This window comes from Camelus dromedarius, chromosome 7, assembly GCF_036321535.1.
Source record: "Camelus dromedarius isolate mCamDro1 chromosome 7, mCamDro1.pat, whole genome shotgun sequence".
Lineage (NCBI taxonomy): Eukaryota > Metazoa > Chordata > Mammalia > Artiodactyla > Camelidae > Camelus > Camelus dromedarius.
In genome coordinates, this window is record NC_087442.1 from 13,281,312 (window position 1) to 13,299,592 (window position 18,281).

Consider the following 18,281-nt stretch of genomic DNA (forward strand, 5'->3'; position numbering starts at 1 on the left):
GGGGACGTACTCTAGAAAGTAGAATGCTGAAAGACCCATTTTGGGGTAGGGGAGGAGACTTAACTGGGAACGCCTTGTAGGCACACCTGTAATAAACGAATTGGAATTCATATTTAAAAGAATGGGAATCACTGACCGTTTTAATCCATTTACTGGAAAACAAATTTAAGGGCTTGCCCTCCAGCCTCTGTTAATCCCATTAACCGGAGTAATTTTATTTAACACCTATTGATGACTCTTATATCGAGTTAATATGATGTCATAGACAAATTTTGAGTAGGTTCCGGGTTTTACCCTCTCATTACTTATTTGTATGAGGATAGTGTTGGAATCAGTGGTTCAAGGGGTCCATCCCAGCTCTCAATTGCTAATATGAAAATGAGAAATACTTCTGTTGAATAGTGAGTCTGGCTTTTGAAGAGGCTGGGTAGAGGTCAAAGTCAATTCCTATCCAAAGTGAAGTCAGAATATCTTTGTCTAAGATACTGGATTATCTAAGAAGTATAAGATAGTCATGTTATCTAACTGTAGTGCTGTAAGATTAGGCATTCTGTTCTTGTTATACATAAAATAGCCTGTGAGATCAAACTACTCATACCTTTTACAGGAATAATTACTATCTAAACCATCTTCGTATCAATTTTGATAATTTTACAGACTTTTAAACCTCCTGTTGAAGATTGATGTCCAATCCAGGGTGTGGAAATCTTGCATCTACAGAAGTATACTTAGGAAGAAGGGTAAATCAGTGCGACTCTTTAATGCCTTTCTGTTACTGTTATATCCTAGAGGCAGAGCAGCAGAACTGTCCCCAGATCGCTGTCTCCCATCTTCCCCAAAATGAATTTAGCAGTAAGCGTAAGATGGCTGCCTTGTGGAGTTAAACAATAGGAAAAACTTAACTGGCAATAGCAGAGACAAAGAGACTCAACATAAATAGGCAGAAGGGACTGCAGTTCAATGTCAGGTTAGTCTTTTTTATGTTAGTCCTCTCTGAGGAAGACACGTTTAAGACTAGAGTCTTAAAGTCCGTGTAGGGAGTGAGCTTGGTGCGTTGGAAGAAAGGTCAGAGTGGCTGGAGCACAGCAAGATGGGGAGAGATGCAGGAGACAAATCTATGAGGGAGGCAGGGGCCAGCTCATGGAATGGCATAAGGAATTTGAATTTTATTACAAATGAAACCAGAGCCAATGGACAGTTTTAAGTAGAAGAGTGACATGATCTTAGAAAAAAAGCATTTCAAGAAAGTGGGAGTAGTCAACTGTGTAGAATCCTACTAAGTCTAGGAAGATGCAGACAGGGAGATGATTTCTGCAACTCGCAAAAAAGGGCATTATTGGTGACTTTGAGCTGCTTTTTTTTTTTTTTTTTTTTAATTTTCAATTCAGGCAAAGAAAGTTGAATTAATACTCCAGTTTGTGACAGTATCATCATTGGTCTATGTAAGGCCCTTCTTTATCTCTCTCTTTCTCTCTGAAACATTTTTCTCTATTATCATTCTTATCTCCAATGACAAAAATTATAAAATTTAACTTTGTGTTTGCATGTGGCCTTGTAAATACACATATTATTTTATATGCATGTATTTTTAATTTGTAAATTTATCATGTTACTATCCAGTTTGGTTTCTTTTTCACTCAACACCATATTTTTAAGATCCACCCCCATGTTGCTATGTATAATACACCCAGTTTATAACTTTTGAGTATAATCTGCAGTAGCACATCTTGCCTATTCTCTTGGTGATGGGCACTTAAATTGCCTCCTGCTCCCCTACCACCATCACCACAGTGTGGTATGAGCACTCGTTCACATGCCCTTTAGATCTGTGTGAACATGTATTTGGGACATATACTCATAAGAACCGTTGGGTCCTGCAATACACATACACATTAAGGGACTGCTCTCCAGAATGACTGAATCATTGCGGGAGAGTTCCTGTGTCACCACTGCCCTCCACCCACCACCACCAACAAATTCAGTTTAACTTTTGCCAGTCATCATTATTTTAATTTGCATTTCACTGATGACTAAGGAATTTGGTAATCTCTTCACATACCTTTTTGCCTCTTAAATTCCTTCTTCTGTAAATAGCCAGTTTATAATCATTGTCCATTTTTCCATTTATCCATGTCCTGTCTTCCTCTTGTTGAATATGTAATAATTTCAAATCAGTGAGGAAGAATGGGTTATTCAATAAATAGTCTGAGACAACTACATCGCCATCTGGGCAGGAATAAAAATTGTATCTCACACCTTTCAGAAGGATAAATATCTGGTGAATAAAGTTTTAAATGTGAAAGATGAAATCATAAGAACTTTAGAAGAAATCAGCTGAGGTGAAAAAATAATCTCACACTAGAGAAGGCCTTTCCAAGTATGACTGATAATTCCAAGTAATTAAAATAAATTCCTGCATTAAAGAAAAATAACATTGGTCAACAGACAAATGACAAACTGGAAACAAAGACTGCATCACATTTCACAAAGGGTGAATTTCCCTAATCTATAAAGAATCCTACAGATCAAGGAGAAACAAATACTAATAACCTAATAGGAAAATGAGGAAAGACATGAACAGATAGTTCACAGGAAAGGAAATACAAACAGCTCTTGAGTAAATGAAATATGCTCAACGACTCAATTGCTGAATTAAGGAATATGTGCATTTCTGCTTCGATACATTGCCCTCCATAGACAGTATCAATTAATATTCCACCAGCAATGTATGACGATCTTTATTTCCCAGTATCCTTGACAATATATTATGTCGTATTATATGCCTTTTTGATCTTTGCCAAGCTGATATATTTGTTTAAATGATTTTGGTGTACATTTCTCTTATGATAAGTCAATACATACAATGGAATTCTATGCAGTCTTTTAAAAATTTCATCACTAAGGTCTGTACTTAAGTGAAAAAAGCAATATATGCAGAACAGAAGTATGACACTATTTATGCAGAAAGAGAAAGAACGTTGTGTTAAAGGGGGAGAAACAATGTGTTACTTATATACACACAAAATATCTGGCTGTAGATACAACTGAAAAGTGATCTGGGGAGGGACACCATGTGGCTTGAAGCAGAAGAGGTTTAACTATCAGTTGGAGACAGCCTCGCTGTGCTTGTTTTGATCTGAAGCCAACTCTGGCAGCTGAACATGGGCGTCTTTATTAATTTTTAAATTAAGGAATTCGTAACATACAGGAAAATGCATACAACTTTGTGAATTTTGCTATTTGTATACACACCTTTAACCGCTACCCACTTAAAGATACATGAGATTTCCCTTAGGCCAGAAAGGTGCTTTAATGTCCCTTTCCACTCAGTACCCTCCCAGGAGTAACCCTCATTCTGACTGCTTTCACCATAGGTTAGTTTTGCCTGTTCTTGAACATTACATACATAAAATGATGTGGTATATACTCCTATGTGTCATGACTGGCTTCTTTCAGTCAACATGGGGTTTTTTTGTTTGGTGTGTGTGTTTACTTTTTAAAAATTTTTTATTCTTGGTAAAATACACATAACATGAAATTTACCATCTTAACCATTGAAAAATGTACAGATTAGCATTAGGTATGTTCACATTGTTGTGCAACCACCATCACCAGCATCTCTCCAGAATTCTAATTTTTTTCTTCCAGTTTTATTGTGGTGTAATTGGCATACAGCACAGTCTAAGTTTAAGGTGTTCAGCATACTGATTTGCTGTACATACATCATGAAATGATTACCACAATAAGTTTAGTGAACATCCATTATCTCATATAGATACAAAATTAAAGAACTAGAGCAAAATTTTTTCTTGGTGATAAGAACTCAGTACTCGCTTTTAACAACTTTCGTATATAACATATCTATCATGTTGTACATTTCATCCCTATTATTTATCTTATAACTGGAAATTTGTACCTTTTGACTAATTTCATCCAATTCCCCCTCTTCCACCCCCCCCCCACCTCTGGTAACCACAAATCTGATCTTTTTCTATGAGTTTGTTTTTGAACTATAATTGACCTACAACATTATGTTAGTTCCTGATACTCAACATAGTGGTTTGATATTTCTGAACATTTAATCAGCATTAGGTTTTGAAATTCATGCATATTTTGCACATTATCAGTAGTTCTTTTTTCTTGTTGTGTAGTATTCCATTTATGAATATTCCATAATTTGTTTATACAGTGAACTTATTAATGGACACTCTATACTATTCAGCTTTTATACTTATAAAGGATAATACTTTCCTATTTTCCAATTTTAAGGGATATGTCATGGAATTCATGTTGAATATTTCCCTTGAGCAAAACCTCTTTTGATCCAAATTGTGTATAAATAATGAAATACTAAACTAATAGTAGATTTAGTCTTGGACAGGTTCATGAGATTGTAACCATGGGGCATGGCTATGGGAATTTCATGCAGCAGAAGCTAGAAGACTAAAAGATTTTGTGTGAAAGTCAGATGCTTGAGATGGAAAAAACTTTCAGTGTTATTGGCATAGGTGGGCAAACATTTTTCAACTCTTCTCCTAATATACAAAAGTTACATGGATAATTGGGACAGAGTAGGGAGAAATCAAAGAGGTATGAAATAGTTGGGAAAACTTTATGGGGGAAAGAGGGACCACTTACTTCTTAAGGATGAGGATATGGATAAATAGAACAAGGGAAGACATGACCATAGAGTTAGAGGTGGAGGATGGTGACCCGGCAGGTTAGAATGAACTGCCATGCCCCAGCAGGCTGAAGGAAGGGCAGTGGCATTAGAACTGAATAATACTATAACTTTTGGTTTCAGATTTCTTAAAAGAAATTGACAGAAGCTAGTTGTATACACAGAGAAGTTTATAAAGCCAGTGCAAGAGTATTTCCCAGAGCCCATGAGAAGGAATGTCATCAGGCCCCAAGAAGATGAACCAGAATTAGGGACTAGAAAAGCTTCACGGACTCCAGGCAATATTCTGTCTCATTTCTGCTTCTCTCTCAGATCTGTTTTATTCTGCCTCCCCCCACCTCCCCCGTGAACTAGCTTTCTTGGCTTCCAGATTAAAAATTAGCCTTATTTTACTTTTCCAAAAATTCTTTTTTTTTAAAACATCTTTGTTGGAGAGACCAGCCCAGACTAAGACAGGAAACTTTTACATCCAATTCCAAAGTCACAGAAAAGTCTCTTTGATCAGCCTAGTTTGGGTCAGGTGCTCACCCCCAGATCAAATAACTGTGATGAAGGTACAGCCACCAGGAGCTTGTAATGAGGTTGTTGAGGTTGGGGATGGAGGGAAGGGTGCTGCTCCAAGAAGGGCAAGGGCACTGTGAGGCCCTCCACGAGATGTCCACTGCATGAGATGGATAAGATGGCAGAGCAAAAGAATGGGTGATGCTTTGTGGTAAAATCACCATGCATCACAGTGATGGCTTATCCTTGAAAAAAACAAAGCAAGCGTAACAGAACTGATTCCAGAAACAATAGAAAATGCAGACCAATTACTACTGAAGAAATCAATAACATTTACCAAAGAGCTAACCCCCAACTCCAAAAAAAAAAAATGTCTAGAACCAGTTTCAGAGGGCAATTCTACCAAGCATTTATAGGACAGTAAGTTTAATATTATTTAAAGTGGTTCAGTATATATAATAGGAGAAAAGCTTCCAATTTCTTTTCGTAACTCAAACAAAACACTGATTCCAGGGGGAGGGTATAGCTTAGTGGTAGAGTGCATTCTTAGTCCACACGAGGTCCTGGGATCAATCCCCAGTACCTCCACCATAATAAATAAGTAAATAAACCTAATTACCTACTCCCCAAAACAAAGAAACAAACACAAAATAATAAATTAAAAAAACCCCACTGATTCCATTTCTAGCAAAGACTGCACCCACAAAAGTATAGACACTGAAAACCTATATATAGACATATTTTTTGTCTATCAGATAGACAAATATTTTTAAAAGTTGAGAGTACTATGCTGCTGAGAGTCTGGGGAAAAGATCACTTTCATTCGTTGCTAAGGGAGGCAGGAATTGGAATAACCTCTGTACATGGCAATTCAGCGACACCTGTCAAAATGCAAATGTACATACTATTTAGCTCAGTATTTCCAGCTCTGAATTTATCCAAGAGCCATAATATTTCGCATGTAAGTCCTCTCTCTTCCCCCTCTCATCTTGACTCGGTAGAGTTTCATCTATTTTTTTTTAAAGAAACAACTTATTAATTGTACCATTTTTCTAGTTTTAAATTCATTAACTTCAGAGTTTATTAATTTTTCTTTGTAGAGTGCTTTTTTCCCCCAATGTTCTTTTTTTGGGAGGGCAGGTAATTAGGTTTATTTATCTATTTATCTTAATGGGGGTACTAGGGATTGAACCCAGGACCTCGTGCATGCTAAGCGCACACTCTACCACTGAGCTATACCCTCCCCCCTCAATGTTCTTTTTATTACTTCTTGATAAGATGGTTAAGTTACTCATTTTTATTTTTTTCTGCTTATTAATGTAAGGATTCAAGACCATAACTTGTCCTCTCAGTTTTTTCTCCAACCCAGTTTGGAAATCATGTAAATTTTCTTTTACCCAAAAGTTAAAGGGTGTTTTTTGTCGAGGTTTTTGTTTTGTTATTTGGGTTTCTTGGTTGGTCGGTTAAATTTAAAAATTCTTCTTTTTCAATGTTTGGGCGGCGGGGTTCTTAGTTTTCTGGTTTAATTATTAACTTCTACTTATGGCATTGTGATGAGAAAATACCTACACTGGCTTTGTTTTTGAGACTCTTGCTGACTAACCCTGTGACTTTGGCACAAGCTACTTCAGCGTCCCATGCCTTAGTCTGCAAATGGCAAGGGATAACAAATATACTTTTTCAAGTTGTTGGGATTTAGTGAGTTAATGTGTGTGAAGTGCTTTGATGAGTGGCTGGTGCAGCGTAAGTACTCATATTAAGTGTTTGATGTTATTTTCTTTGTGGCCTAAAATGCAGTCGACTTTATTGAATGTTCTATGGGTTCTTGAAAAGGAAGTCTGTCCTCTGTTTTCAAGGTATGAGCTGTATTAACAATATATTCATTATTAGTTGTGATATTTAAGTCACCTACATGGTTTACTTACATTTTTTCATTTCAACTGCCATGAAACATGATCTCCTACTACTGCTGTCCTTGTTGTAACTCTGCTTTTTGAAGATCGATGCTATTTTCTTTGTTGTCTATTCTTGTTACATCTTCATTGAGAAATGGAACCTTTGTCATTCAAAGTGTGTTTCTTTGACTTGCTTAATGATTTTGACCTAAATTCAGCCCTATTTTGTTGTTACACCTGTTCTCTTTTTATTTGCACTTGCCTAATTGTCCTGTTGCCATCTTTGTATTGTCAACATTTATGTGTAAACACCACAGTTAGATTTTGCTTTATGATCCAATGTGCCGATCTTTTTTCTTTTAATAGGTGAGTTAAGCCCATTTACACTTTGACATGAAAGGTATGTTTGAGCATAATCTTGTCACATTATTTTATACCATGCTTTCTCCTTTAAACCTTTTTAAAAAACCCTCCATGAATGGATCTATTTGTTTTGTGTATGTTACTTTTGATAACTTGGAAGGTTTGTATTTTTGTTCAAACGGGATAATTTTATAATGCACTTAATCCTCCATTTCTTTAGATGTTGTCTGATATTCCATACTATGATCAATGATGAAATCTATTTTTCTTTTTCCATATTTTATGTTTAGCCTGGTATTGTAAAATACACTTACATACTTACTACTCGTCTTGTTTCCCTTAATGATATCTTAGAGATGAAATATCAATGAACTACGATTTGCTACTTTTCTGTCAGAGGAGAGTACTTGGTTACAGCTTTCCTGTACACATCACCAATATTCTAGTCATATTATTTGGTCCAGCATTTGACTTTCTCTTTTCCTTCCTTCCTCCCTTCGTCCCCCACTCTTTTTCTTCCCTCCTTCCTTCGTTCTTTCTCACTTATATTTTCTATAGATCCTTAGCTGTGTTGTCTGAGTTACTAATCTTCAAAGAAGATGAGTTTTCCTAGACTAGCTATTGTGTCAGACATGCATGTTGGGGGACTTTGGGGCCACGCGCCCACTGGCCGGTGTTTACCTAAGACTGGGGGTTTTGCGTTTACTGTTTCCCACCTCCTCTGATAAGCAACTGTGGCGCTGTTCCCAACGACAGCTTCTCTGCTACAGGGCAAAGTGCTTCCTGCAAATATGGCTGGTCTGATCCTTTGGTTTGCTCAGCCTCTTCCGCCTCTCAGAACTAAACTGTAGACTTTTCCCCTCTTCATTTATTATAGTGCAATGAAATATGAAGATTTAGCTTTTTCTCACACACATCTGCCACACAGGGATACTTTCCACCCACCCCAACCCCAATACTATTGGATAAATTTTTGGTTGAATCAGTGTTCAGTGCTTACAGTTTTATGACCATATAAACACTTCTTACAACTGAGCCATGAGAGAGTTATACTCACCTTTCGTGTCCTGCACACTTTAATTGTCTTCTCATTTGCTCCATTTTCTGTACAGCTTATCTCCAATCTCTCTCCCAGACTCTCCTTTATATGTTAACAAGTGAGATATTCAGTTTGGTCTTGAATGAGCTGAACTTGGAGCCTTCTGACCTGTTCCTGTCTGTGCTGGCTGATCTGTGGGACTGTTGCACATCTGTCTTGAAATGTCTCCACCCTTACTGCAGGCATTCCCTTCACCCCGACCTCTCTTAATTTGGAGTCCCCATGTCTTCTCTTTTCCTTAGTTTGTTCCCATATTTTTGGTGGAGCACAAAATTCAGGAGCTAATTTTATGTTACGTACATGTCTGAAAAGATATTTGTTCTACTACATACTTGAATGACAGTTTCTAGTTGGAAATAATTTTCCCTCAGAATTCTTAAGGCATTACAGCATTGTTTTAAAGCTTCCAGAGTTGCTCTTGAGAAGTCCAAGGTCGTTTATCAATCTGAGTTTTGCATGTTTGTCTGCAACTTGTGCCTGCCTCCCCCACGAGAAGGTTTAGTTCTCTTTGTCACAATGTTCCTGTAATTTTCTTTTTTGAGTTCCACTGACATGCTGGATGGATGCCCAGGTCTAATCCTGGTCTCCAAATAGTGGTTGCAATCACAGAGAGTGAGCATGAACTTAAACCTGGGGTTCTTTTTTAAAAATAAATTTTTTATACAAAAAAATCATATATATTATATATATTTAACAGACCTACATGTATATAACATATATGTGTTGTTACATGACCTTATACATTTGCAAAAACGCATAGAACTGTACAAAACATAAGTGTGTATTTCATGATTTCCCCAGTTCTTGCCCAAAATTTGGACCTATGGCTGTTTACTCAGGTGTCAGCACACTAAGGAATACCCAGCTCTTTTGAGGACTGGGAGACTTAGGGTCTTGGTTGACCCTCATACACAGAGACCCAGAATGTATCATGGGCTCACTGTTGAGGGGGGTGATGCTGGGCACCAGGTAATAAGTGCAGTCCTGGCTCAGGTCCACTGGTCGGCAGACCCACCTGGTAGTCATTTCCCTTTCCTTCAACATATAATCAGGATCTACACACTTGGTATATCATTAGTATCATTAGAGGAACCCCAACAATGCGTCCTCACCCTGTGGTATTAGAGCCTTTAAGGCACAGTGGAGTATGAATGATTTTGTGACAAATTACATGTCAAAGCATCATGCTTATTATGTAATGATACTGTAACAGGTGCTAAAAGAACTCAATACATGTCACATTACCAGATTAAGCAGTCATCACAACACTTCCAACTCACAGGAAGGCAAAGTTCAAAAGAATTAGAAAAATTTAAATCACAGCAGAATTTATTCACAAAAATAAAAAATGAAAATGAGGCTGCAACCAAAGTTTCTGGGTGGTTCACTTGTTAGCCAAGCAAGGAAAGCTGTTTACCAATGGTGAGCTAATTAAATTGTGCTTGCTTGTAGCAGCCGATGAAAAATATATCCAAAGAAAATAAACTAGCCTTTTGGTAAGAACAGTTGTTCCAAGAGTTGAGGATATTGGGAGCAACATTAATAATTCAAAAACAAGGAAAATGATTCGAGTGGTTTCCCTGGGCTCTTTACTCTGAAGTCTACTTCGTCTGCTTATTAATATAGCCACTTCAACTTTCTTTTCATTAGTATTTGTATGGTATATCTTTTTAAATCCCTTTACCTTTTTTTATAATGGTAAAAAAAAAAAAAACCCCATAGCATAACATTTTCCATCTTAATCAAATCATTTTAAAATGTACAGTTCATTAGTAAATATCTTCATGTTGTTGTGCAACACATCTCCAGAATTTATTTTTTTGTTTTATTTTATTTTTTTCCAGTTTTATGAGATATAATTAACATACAGTACTAAGTTTAAGGTGTACAGCGTGATGATTTCACTTTATCATGAATTGATTACAACTTTAGTGAATATCCATCATCTCATATAGATACAAAATTAAAGAACTAGGGAAAAAAAAGCCCTTTTCCTTGTGATGAGAACTCTTAGGATTTACTCTTTTAACAACTTTTATGTGTAATGTACACTCCAGAACTTTTCTGTCTTGGAGAATTAAAACTCTATACCCATTAAACAATTCTTTCTCCCCCTCCCTCCAGCCTCTGGTAACCACCATTCTACTTCCTGCTTCTGTGAATCTGACTGATTTAGATACCTCATACAAGTGGAATCATACAGTACAGAAGCTCAGAGAAATCCCAACAATTTTCCCGTTAAGTGTTCCAACCATACATTGCGTGAAAGTTTCATTCGAGGCAGATAAGGCAGTATTCTAGAGCAAGAGTCACAGACTTTTTCTGTAAAGAGCCAGTTTAGTAAATGTTTTAGGCTTTGCAGGTCAAGAGGCAAAATTGAGAATATTATGTAGCTACTTAAATGACAAAAGGAAAACAATTTCCCCAAATTTCTTATTGATGAAATTAAAAATATAATGATAACTGACTACAATCTTTTAGTAATATAGGTCTACTAATGAGAAGAGCAGAATTCTTCTAAAATGGGAGAGCCACGCACCATGAGTCTCCTGGCATGAGACAGAAGGAAGTACATGCTACCACCTACAAAGTGTAAAATAACTACACTTGAATCCACTCAGTCTTTAGATCTACTATCTGTTTTAAGGCAGTTTGATTGATATAGGAACAAGGTAACCAATGTTTGAGGAAGCATCAGCCAAATTCAGAATGTGAGACATTTCACGACATATATGACCCAAGTTCCTCCCACATCAATGGCTTAGGAAAAAGTGGGGAGGGATGTCTATTAAAAAAAAACTAAGGGTTGGGGGTGTAACAGCTACATGCAATGCTCAACTTAGTTTGGATCCTAATTCTAGTAAGCCACTTTGGGGACAACTGGGGAAATTTGAATAAGGACTGGGTATTAGGTGATATGAAGGAATTACTCGTTTTATTAGGTGTAAACATAAGATCGCTTTTTCGGTTTTAAAAATATTTTAAAACTGTTTTAGTCGTCTTTTTCTGTTAAACAAGTAACATATGTTCATTGTAGAAAAACTGGAAAATAAGGAAAATAAAGATATGAAGTACAGTTCACTAACTACACTATTTGAAGGCAATCATTGTTTACCTTTAGCAGTATTTCCTTGTGGTTATATATTTATGTTTTGCTTTACCTCAGGTACACAGGATATTGGGTTGGTCATAATTTTTCGTTCAAGACATATACTCATCACTGTTCCCCTTTTATTTAACTATTTATTTTTAAAAGCATTTTAATTTATAGTTTCTTTTTATTAAGGCATAAACTCCTGTGGCTCACCAGCAACATGAAAACAGAACCTTGATGATAACATGCCTCTCTGTGTGATCTCCTGGGCCCCAGCCCGCCTCCTGGTCACCACCACCCTGACTCCCTTGTTCTGTCTCTCTTTTGACTGTATCTTTATATTTGAGTTGTCTTTACCTTATTAAAAGGTATTGCTGTAAGCAATATATTGCTAAGATTCATTTGTATTGTTGCAAGAGGCTGTGGTTCATTTATTTTGTATAATATTTCACTGTGACTTGACCAGAGTTTGTTTATCCACTCTCCTGTCAATGGGTATCTGGGCTATTTTCTAGCTTTTTCTTGGGGACAGTGTTGCAAGGATCATTCTTGTATGTGGTGTACATGGACAGGAGGATTCCTTTTTTTTTTTTTTTGTATACTTTTATTCTTATTGAAATATAGTTGGTTTATAACGTTGTGTCTATTTCTGGTCTATAGCTACAGAAGTGTTTCTTGAACACATACCGAAGAGTGGAATTGCTGGGTCGTGGCACAAAACTGCAAGTTTACAAAAAAAGGCCATACTGTTTTTCAAAGAACAAATGACCTCTCTATGAAAGTAGGTAAATAAGGACAATAAAAGTTGAGATTAAACATCTGTAGATATTACTCATGGCTTCATTTATGCTGTCTTCGTCTGACGTAGCTGTTCACTTATTCTCAAGTATTTAAATGCTATATTTCAAGTTTCATCCTAAGATTCACTTCCCCCATGTAGCCTTTTTAATCCGACCTGTTCTGCAATGTTTTTCCCTGTTGAATATTCTCAGTGAATGTGTAAGCTGTTCTATCCCAGCACTTCACTGCTTTCACAGTACCTTGCAATTACCCGCTGGGTCACTGTTACCCTCACTTTCATCCTAACATACACTTGTAATTAAAAAAAAATTTGAATAACATGTCTCAGCTTCACATATTAATAACCACTCCTCAGTCAGAAACTGGGAGAGTATAATTATATGTCTAGAGGAAATTAAAAATAGAAGGGCATGTGTAATTATTTAACTGTGCATAGTAGGAAAGACCTGTACATATTTAGAGATGCAATAATTCCCCTGAATTTTTTTTCAGCATATACTTACGTCTAAATTATTGTGCAAAAAACCTAACTCAAACCCCATTGACAATTAGAGATCCCTGAGAATTCAGTTTTTCCTTCCTTGTAGGGAGTTCATTCACACAGATGGACCTAATTTTTCTATCTGGTTGTGTTTTCCCCTTTGCTTTGGTTGGTGGGAAGCTTGAAGGTGAATTCTGGCCCATCTTGTGGTAATTCTTTGTGTATGAACTGTACTCTTGGTTCCCTTTGCTCTTAGATGCCTTCTATCTATTATTGTTTTGTATATTTTGGTAACCTATCTCAAATCGTTTCTGGAACACAGGGGGATATAAGTAACTGACCAAATAAATACATGAACAAATGTCAGGGTACAAAAAATGATGAATCGGATTAGATCCAACGCATCCGTAGTTTATGCAACGGGTGCCCACAACTGTGCCTCCCACCGTCCTTGCCCCCGAGGTGCACCTATCTGGGAACTTCTTCCCTATATCTGAGGTTTGCAAACTGTGTTGCCCTGAGGGGCAGCCTGAGTGGTAGACATGCTGTGTCTGCCTCCTTTCCTCCCTTTGCCCTGGCTACGGGGCAGTTTCTATTGTATTTGATATCAGGCTTTATTTAAAGAGAGGGCTTTGATGCAAAAAAAAGGTACAAACTTGTCTATATACATTCAGTACGCACACATCAGCTGACTGTAGTCACCTACCATTTTATTGTGTGCTGTCTGATACCTTCACACATGCCTGCAGTCCAGAGCTGAGGGAGGTTACAGGCACTTCATCAGGTCTCTAGCTCTGCTTCTCTGAGAGCATCTCTAAATAGGCAGAATACTGTTTGAATGTTAGCAGAAAACACATAAAAATCTAAGAAGTATTTTATAGGATGGAGAAGAGAGATGACTATCACATGAAGGGAGTCATAAATTCAGGAGCTAGTAAATAGCTAGTTCATTTTTGCCATTAGAAAGTAGATACAACTATTTGTAATTTAAGCTCACTAGCTTGCGACTTTTTAAGTGTAGCAAGCCACAGAGGAGGAAAGCAGGCCTTCGGCTTCTGTGTGCTTGGATGTATGTTGCATGTGCTACACACATGGCAGAAGCCTGGGCATCTTGCCAGCTGCTGAGTTGCACAGTCCATTCTGATTGCTTCTCCCAAATGAGGTAGGTGTCCCATTGACATAGATCCAAACATTCCCATTGCCTTATTTTATCTTTCAATAGTTTGTTCCTCTCGATGACAATAATCACACGCTATTGTGTTTAGTTGTGTATACTTCTGTTAGACTGAGCTCCTTAAGGATCGGGACTGTGCATTATTTATCTTTGCATCCCTAGCACCTGGTATATGCTTGGCACACCATGAAACAATAATTAGATGGGAACCAGAATATATGAGGTCACGTCTCCCAAGGCCCCTGCTCTACCAGATACTATATATATATATAGTTTCTTTTAATTGAAGTATAGTCAATTTACAATGCTGTGTTAGTTTCTGGTATACAGCATAGTGATTCATTTATACACACACACACACACGTTTATATATATATCTTTTTCATTATAGGCCATTACAAGGTATTGAATATATTTCCCTGTGCTGTACAGTAGGACCTTGTTGTTTATCTATCTTATATATAGTAGTATCTGCCAATCCCAAATTCCCAATTTATCCCTCTCCATCCCCTTCCCCTCCCAGTAACTGTAAGTTTGTTTTCTATGTCTGTGAGTCTGTCTCTGTTTTGTACATAAGTTCTTTGTGTCCTTTTTTTTTTTTAGATTCCACATATAAATGATACCATATGGTATTTTTCTTTCTCTTTCTTACTTCACTTAGTATGATGATCTCTAGGTCCATCCATGTTGCTGAAAATGGCATTATTTTATTTTTTATGGCTAATTAGTATTCCATTTTGTGTGTGTGTGCGCGTGTGTATATACCACAACTTCTTTGTCCAGTTGTCCGTTGATGGACATTTAAGTTGCTTCCATGTCTTGGCTACAGTTACTATATATTTAATTATTCAGTCATCAAGTATTTGGGAGCTTTCTATGTGTGAAGCATTATACTATGCACCGGTCAAACAACTTCTGGAACGGGCTGTAACTCAGTAAAGAGTCAAACCTGATATGATTGAGCAGGAACCACAAGCCTTGGTGGATGGGGCTTCTTATTTTCCTCTCATAAAGAATAAATTGTGGAGCCTAAAACTTTGTGTTTCCTCCTTCATTCTGAGATCAGGAAAGACAGGAGAGACGGCACATGACATACATAGAAACTGCACTCACCACAATCAACAGAATATTGTAAATAAGAACCAAACAATAAACTTTAATTGGAATGTTACAGTGGAATATAATTCTTTTGAAGTACAAAAATAATTAAAAATTTTTCCATTTGCCAGTAGTATCTGCTACAGATTATATACAGTGTACACTGATGCTATGAACCATGCACCCTGCACTACATTCCTAGGCTTGGACCTTCCCCTCTCTGTGTAGCACTACTCTGCAATCCTGAGACCCTGCTAAGATGTTTCAGAAGGAGCTGTCCTTAACAGAATTGGATAGTATCTCTCTTTAACTAGTTCTTATGGTTTTTTTTTTTTTTTGGCTCAATTCTATAGATTAAAAACTTTTCAAAAGGTTAATCTAAAATTCTGAGAATTGCTTTTTTGGGAATATCTGGGTTTTTTCCTCAAAAGATAGGAAAATGGCAGGAAGAAGCTAGAGTGTTAAGTTCAACAAAAGCTCATTTAAAAGTAAATCACCATCAATGGAAAAGCTTTCCAAGTATAGGAAATTTGAAAATAATAGCAATTGACTGGAAGACAAAATTCATTGCCAAGAACCTCTGAAAAGTTCTGTGTGTCTTTATCTCCTATGATGTTTCCTAATATTTTAAGTGAGGTAAGTTAGAATCACCAGGATTCTAAAGATTACAGCAGGTTCTGTCCTGATCTCACCCACCTGGTACCTTAGATGCTGAGAACCAATTATTGAAAAAATAGAAACAACATAATGAGGATACACAAGCTTTGGCATGTGAAAAATGATACAACCGTGTTGTCTAAAATTCAGTTATTCAGGCCAGTTTATTTTGATTTGTGCTCTGAATTGATTAGATCTGGGTCTAAATAAACGACTGGAAAACTGGCCATCTTCTTGAGCAGAGCCAAAAGAACCTCTTGTAACTGTCTGAAGGCAAAGGCTCTCTGCGGTCACTGACCCTCTCCCCTCAGCTGCTCGGACTCCTGCCATGTTCCCGCCTCCATTCTGTACAACTTCTTCATTCACAGTGGATGTTGGGGGTATAGGTCGAAAAACTGACATGGTGCTTATAGGAATTCTTGTCTTTGGTGCTTCAAGGAATTATGACTTTCGGTTCTCATGCTAGATAGGAATGGCTCTGCACTCGCTACACCTGTAATGCTGGAACCTTAAACTAATAGAAAAAAAATCATATAATGGAGAAACAAAGGTAATGTGGTACATAAAAAACACGTAGGTCTATTTTCTGAAAATAGGTTGTAAGCCTAAAAATTCTTTTTTATAATAGGTTTATGCTGCGAGAGCTCAGAAACATTGGGCTGGAATACAACTTAGGAAAAAGAGTCCAGCCATTAGGAGATCCCTCAAAGGGCTCTACACGATCCATGTATTATTACTATTATATGTATTATTACCATTACGTTAATAAATAATCTTTGTAGCCCTGCTTTCAAAATTGATGTTTATTCAGCTAGATACTTGAAGAAAAAAACCTAACCTGCTATGTTACCTAAAATATAATGGAGAAGTGACTGATGAGATTTTTATACTTTGTTTCCTGAATACCTTTAAATGTCCCACACAGATTTTTTTCATTGTACTCACCTTTTAAAAAACTGCAATACTCATGTTACTCCACTGTAATGTCATCAAGAATTCAACCACTGCAAGAGTCACCCTGTCAGCCTCTTATCCATTAATGACTGAACAGTTTGATAAAGGATACTGCTGCCATTCTTAGAATGATATAACTATTTATAACCTCTCCTCGACCAAGATTCAGAGATACAATACAAAACCTTTTATGGAACTCCCCAGTAATCAGAAAAATGTACATAGATGGCTAAAATTAAGATAGAATAATGGTGACCCTTGAGTATCAAAGGTATTGTTATTGCAGCTTGGAGAAAATGCCATGGAATGCTAATATATATTTTAAAAATTATGCCATTCTCTTTAAAGTCAGTAAAGTACGTAAGAGTATTTTTGGAAGAAAGGCACCAGACAAGTCCAAAGTCTTATTGCTCATTGGATATTTCAGAAGCCACAGCACAGACCACAGCACTGCACTCGGTCAGGCCAGGAGGCTAGGCCTAAGCAAGCCACCCACTGACCTTCAGGCTCAATGAGCGAGAAAGGAAATGTCAATCCAACGGCCCTGCACCTTACGTTGACGTGAGGAAAGTGATTTCCAAGTTTCTGCCGAAGTGCTGACTGGTTCCTCAGGACTCGGGAGCCGCGTCAGACAGGCACTCTGTTCTCTTTGGCCCATTTCTTCATGATCCGGATGATGTACTCTACCTGCGTGTTACCCGTGCTCCTCAGTAAGTGGAGCACTTCTCGTAGGGTCTCTCTGTGGAAAGCATTGGGCAGGACACAGGGTTTCAATAAAGAATGCAAACTAACAAGTGAAAGAAACAGGTCACTAGGTCCTTCCCATCCTTCTCATGGGGCATTTTTGCCTCTCTCTCACTGTGCACTCATAAAGCAATTACAGACTTCCTAGTTTTTATCTTATGTTGTCACCTATTCCTAGGGTGACAGAGTAAAATGGAAATTCTATGAAGTCCTCACCAACCCAAGTTTCCCTTGTTTATTTATATATATGATATATATCATATATATGATATCTTTTTGTCCTACTGTAACGTCAGAATTTCCATTTCTATGCTTCTTCTGCATGACAGAGTAGAAAGTGTATATCAAGGAACTAGGGTCAAAGAGTTGGGTTCAAATTCTAGCTCCACACTAACAAGTCACTTCTGTCTGAGTCTCAGATTTCTCCTTCGGTTAAGGTGGTAATTACGTTAAGCTGGGTATCACTGCCATATCTGTAAAATTTTACAAAGCCAGGGGTAGGTGATTTATTCAAGGAAAATAATATATTAATAAATATGGAAGAGAGGAAAGTTAAAGACCAAGATTTGGCAAATGCCCAGTATTTATATTTTAAATAATTTAAATTTAATTAAAATGAAAACTCATGTTTTAAGGAATGCATCCTAAAACTTCCCTACTACCTTATCAAGTCTATAGGTGACTGCCTAGTGACCCTCTTCCCTAAGGGTTCTCTCATATTTTCTATTTTTTCCCTCAA

General features: G+C 37.2%; 1 protein-coding gene across 1 annotated transcript in view; it reads right to left on the bottom strand.

Moving 5' to 3' along the window:
• Positions 1-16,260: 16,260 nt before the first annotated feature.
• Positions 16,261-18,281, bottom strand: part of IFT56 (intraflagellar transport 56) — a 33,349-nt gene continuing 31,328 nt past the window's right edge. The window contains exon 18 of the mRNA XM_010983179.3: positions 16,261-17,537. Within this exon, the coding sequence (XP_010981481.1) occupies positions 17,426-17,537 (112 nt within the window). The 3' untranslated portion in view covers positions 16,261-17,425. The remainder of the gene's footprint in view (positions 17,538-18,281) is intronic.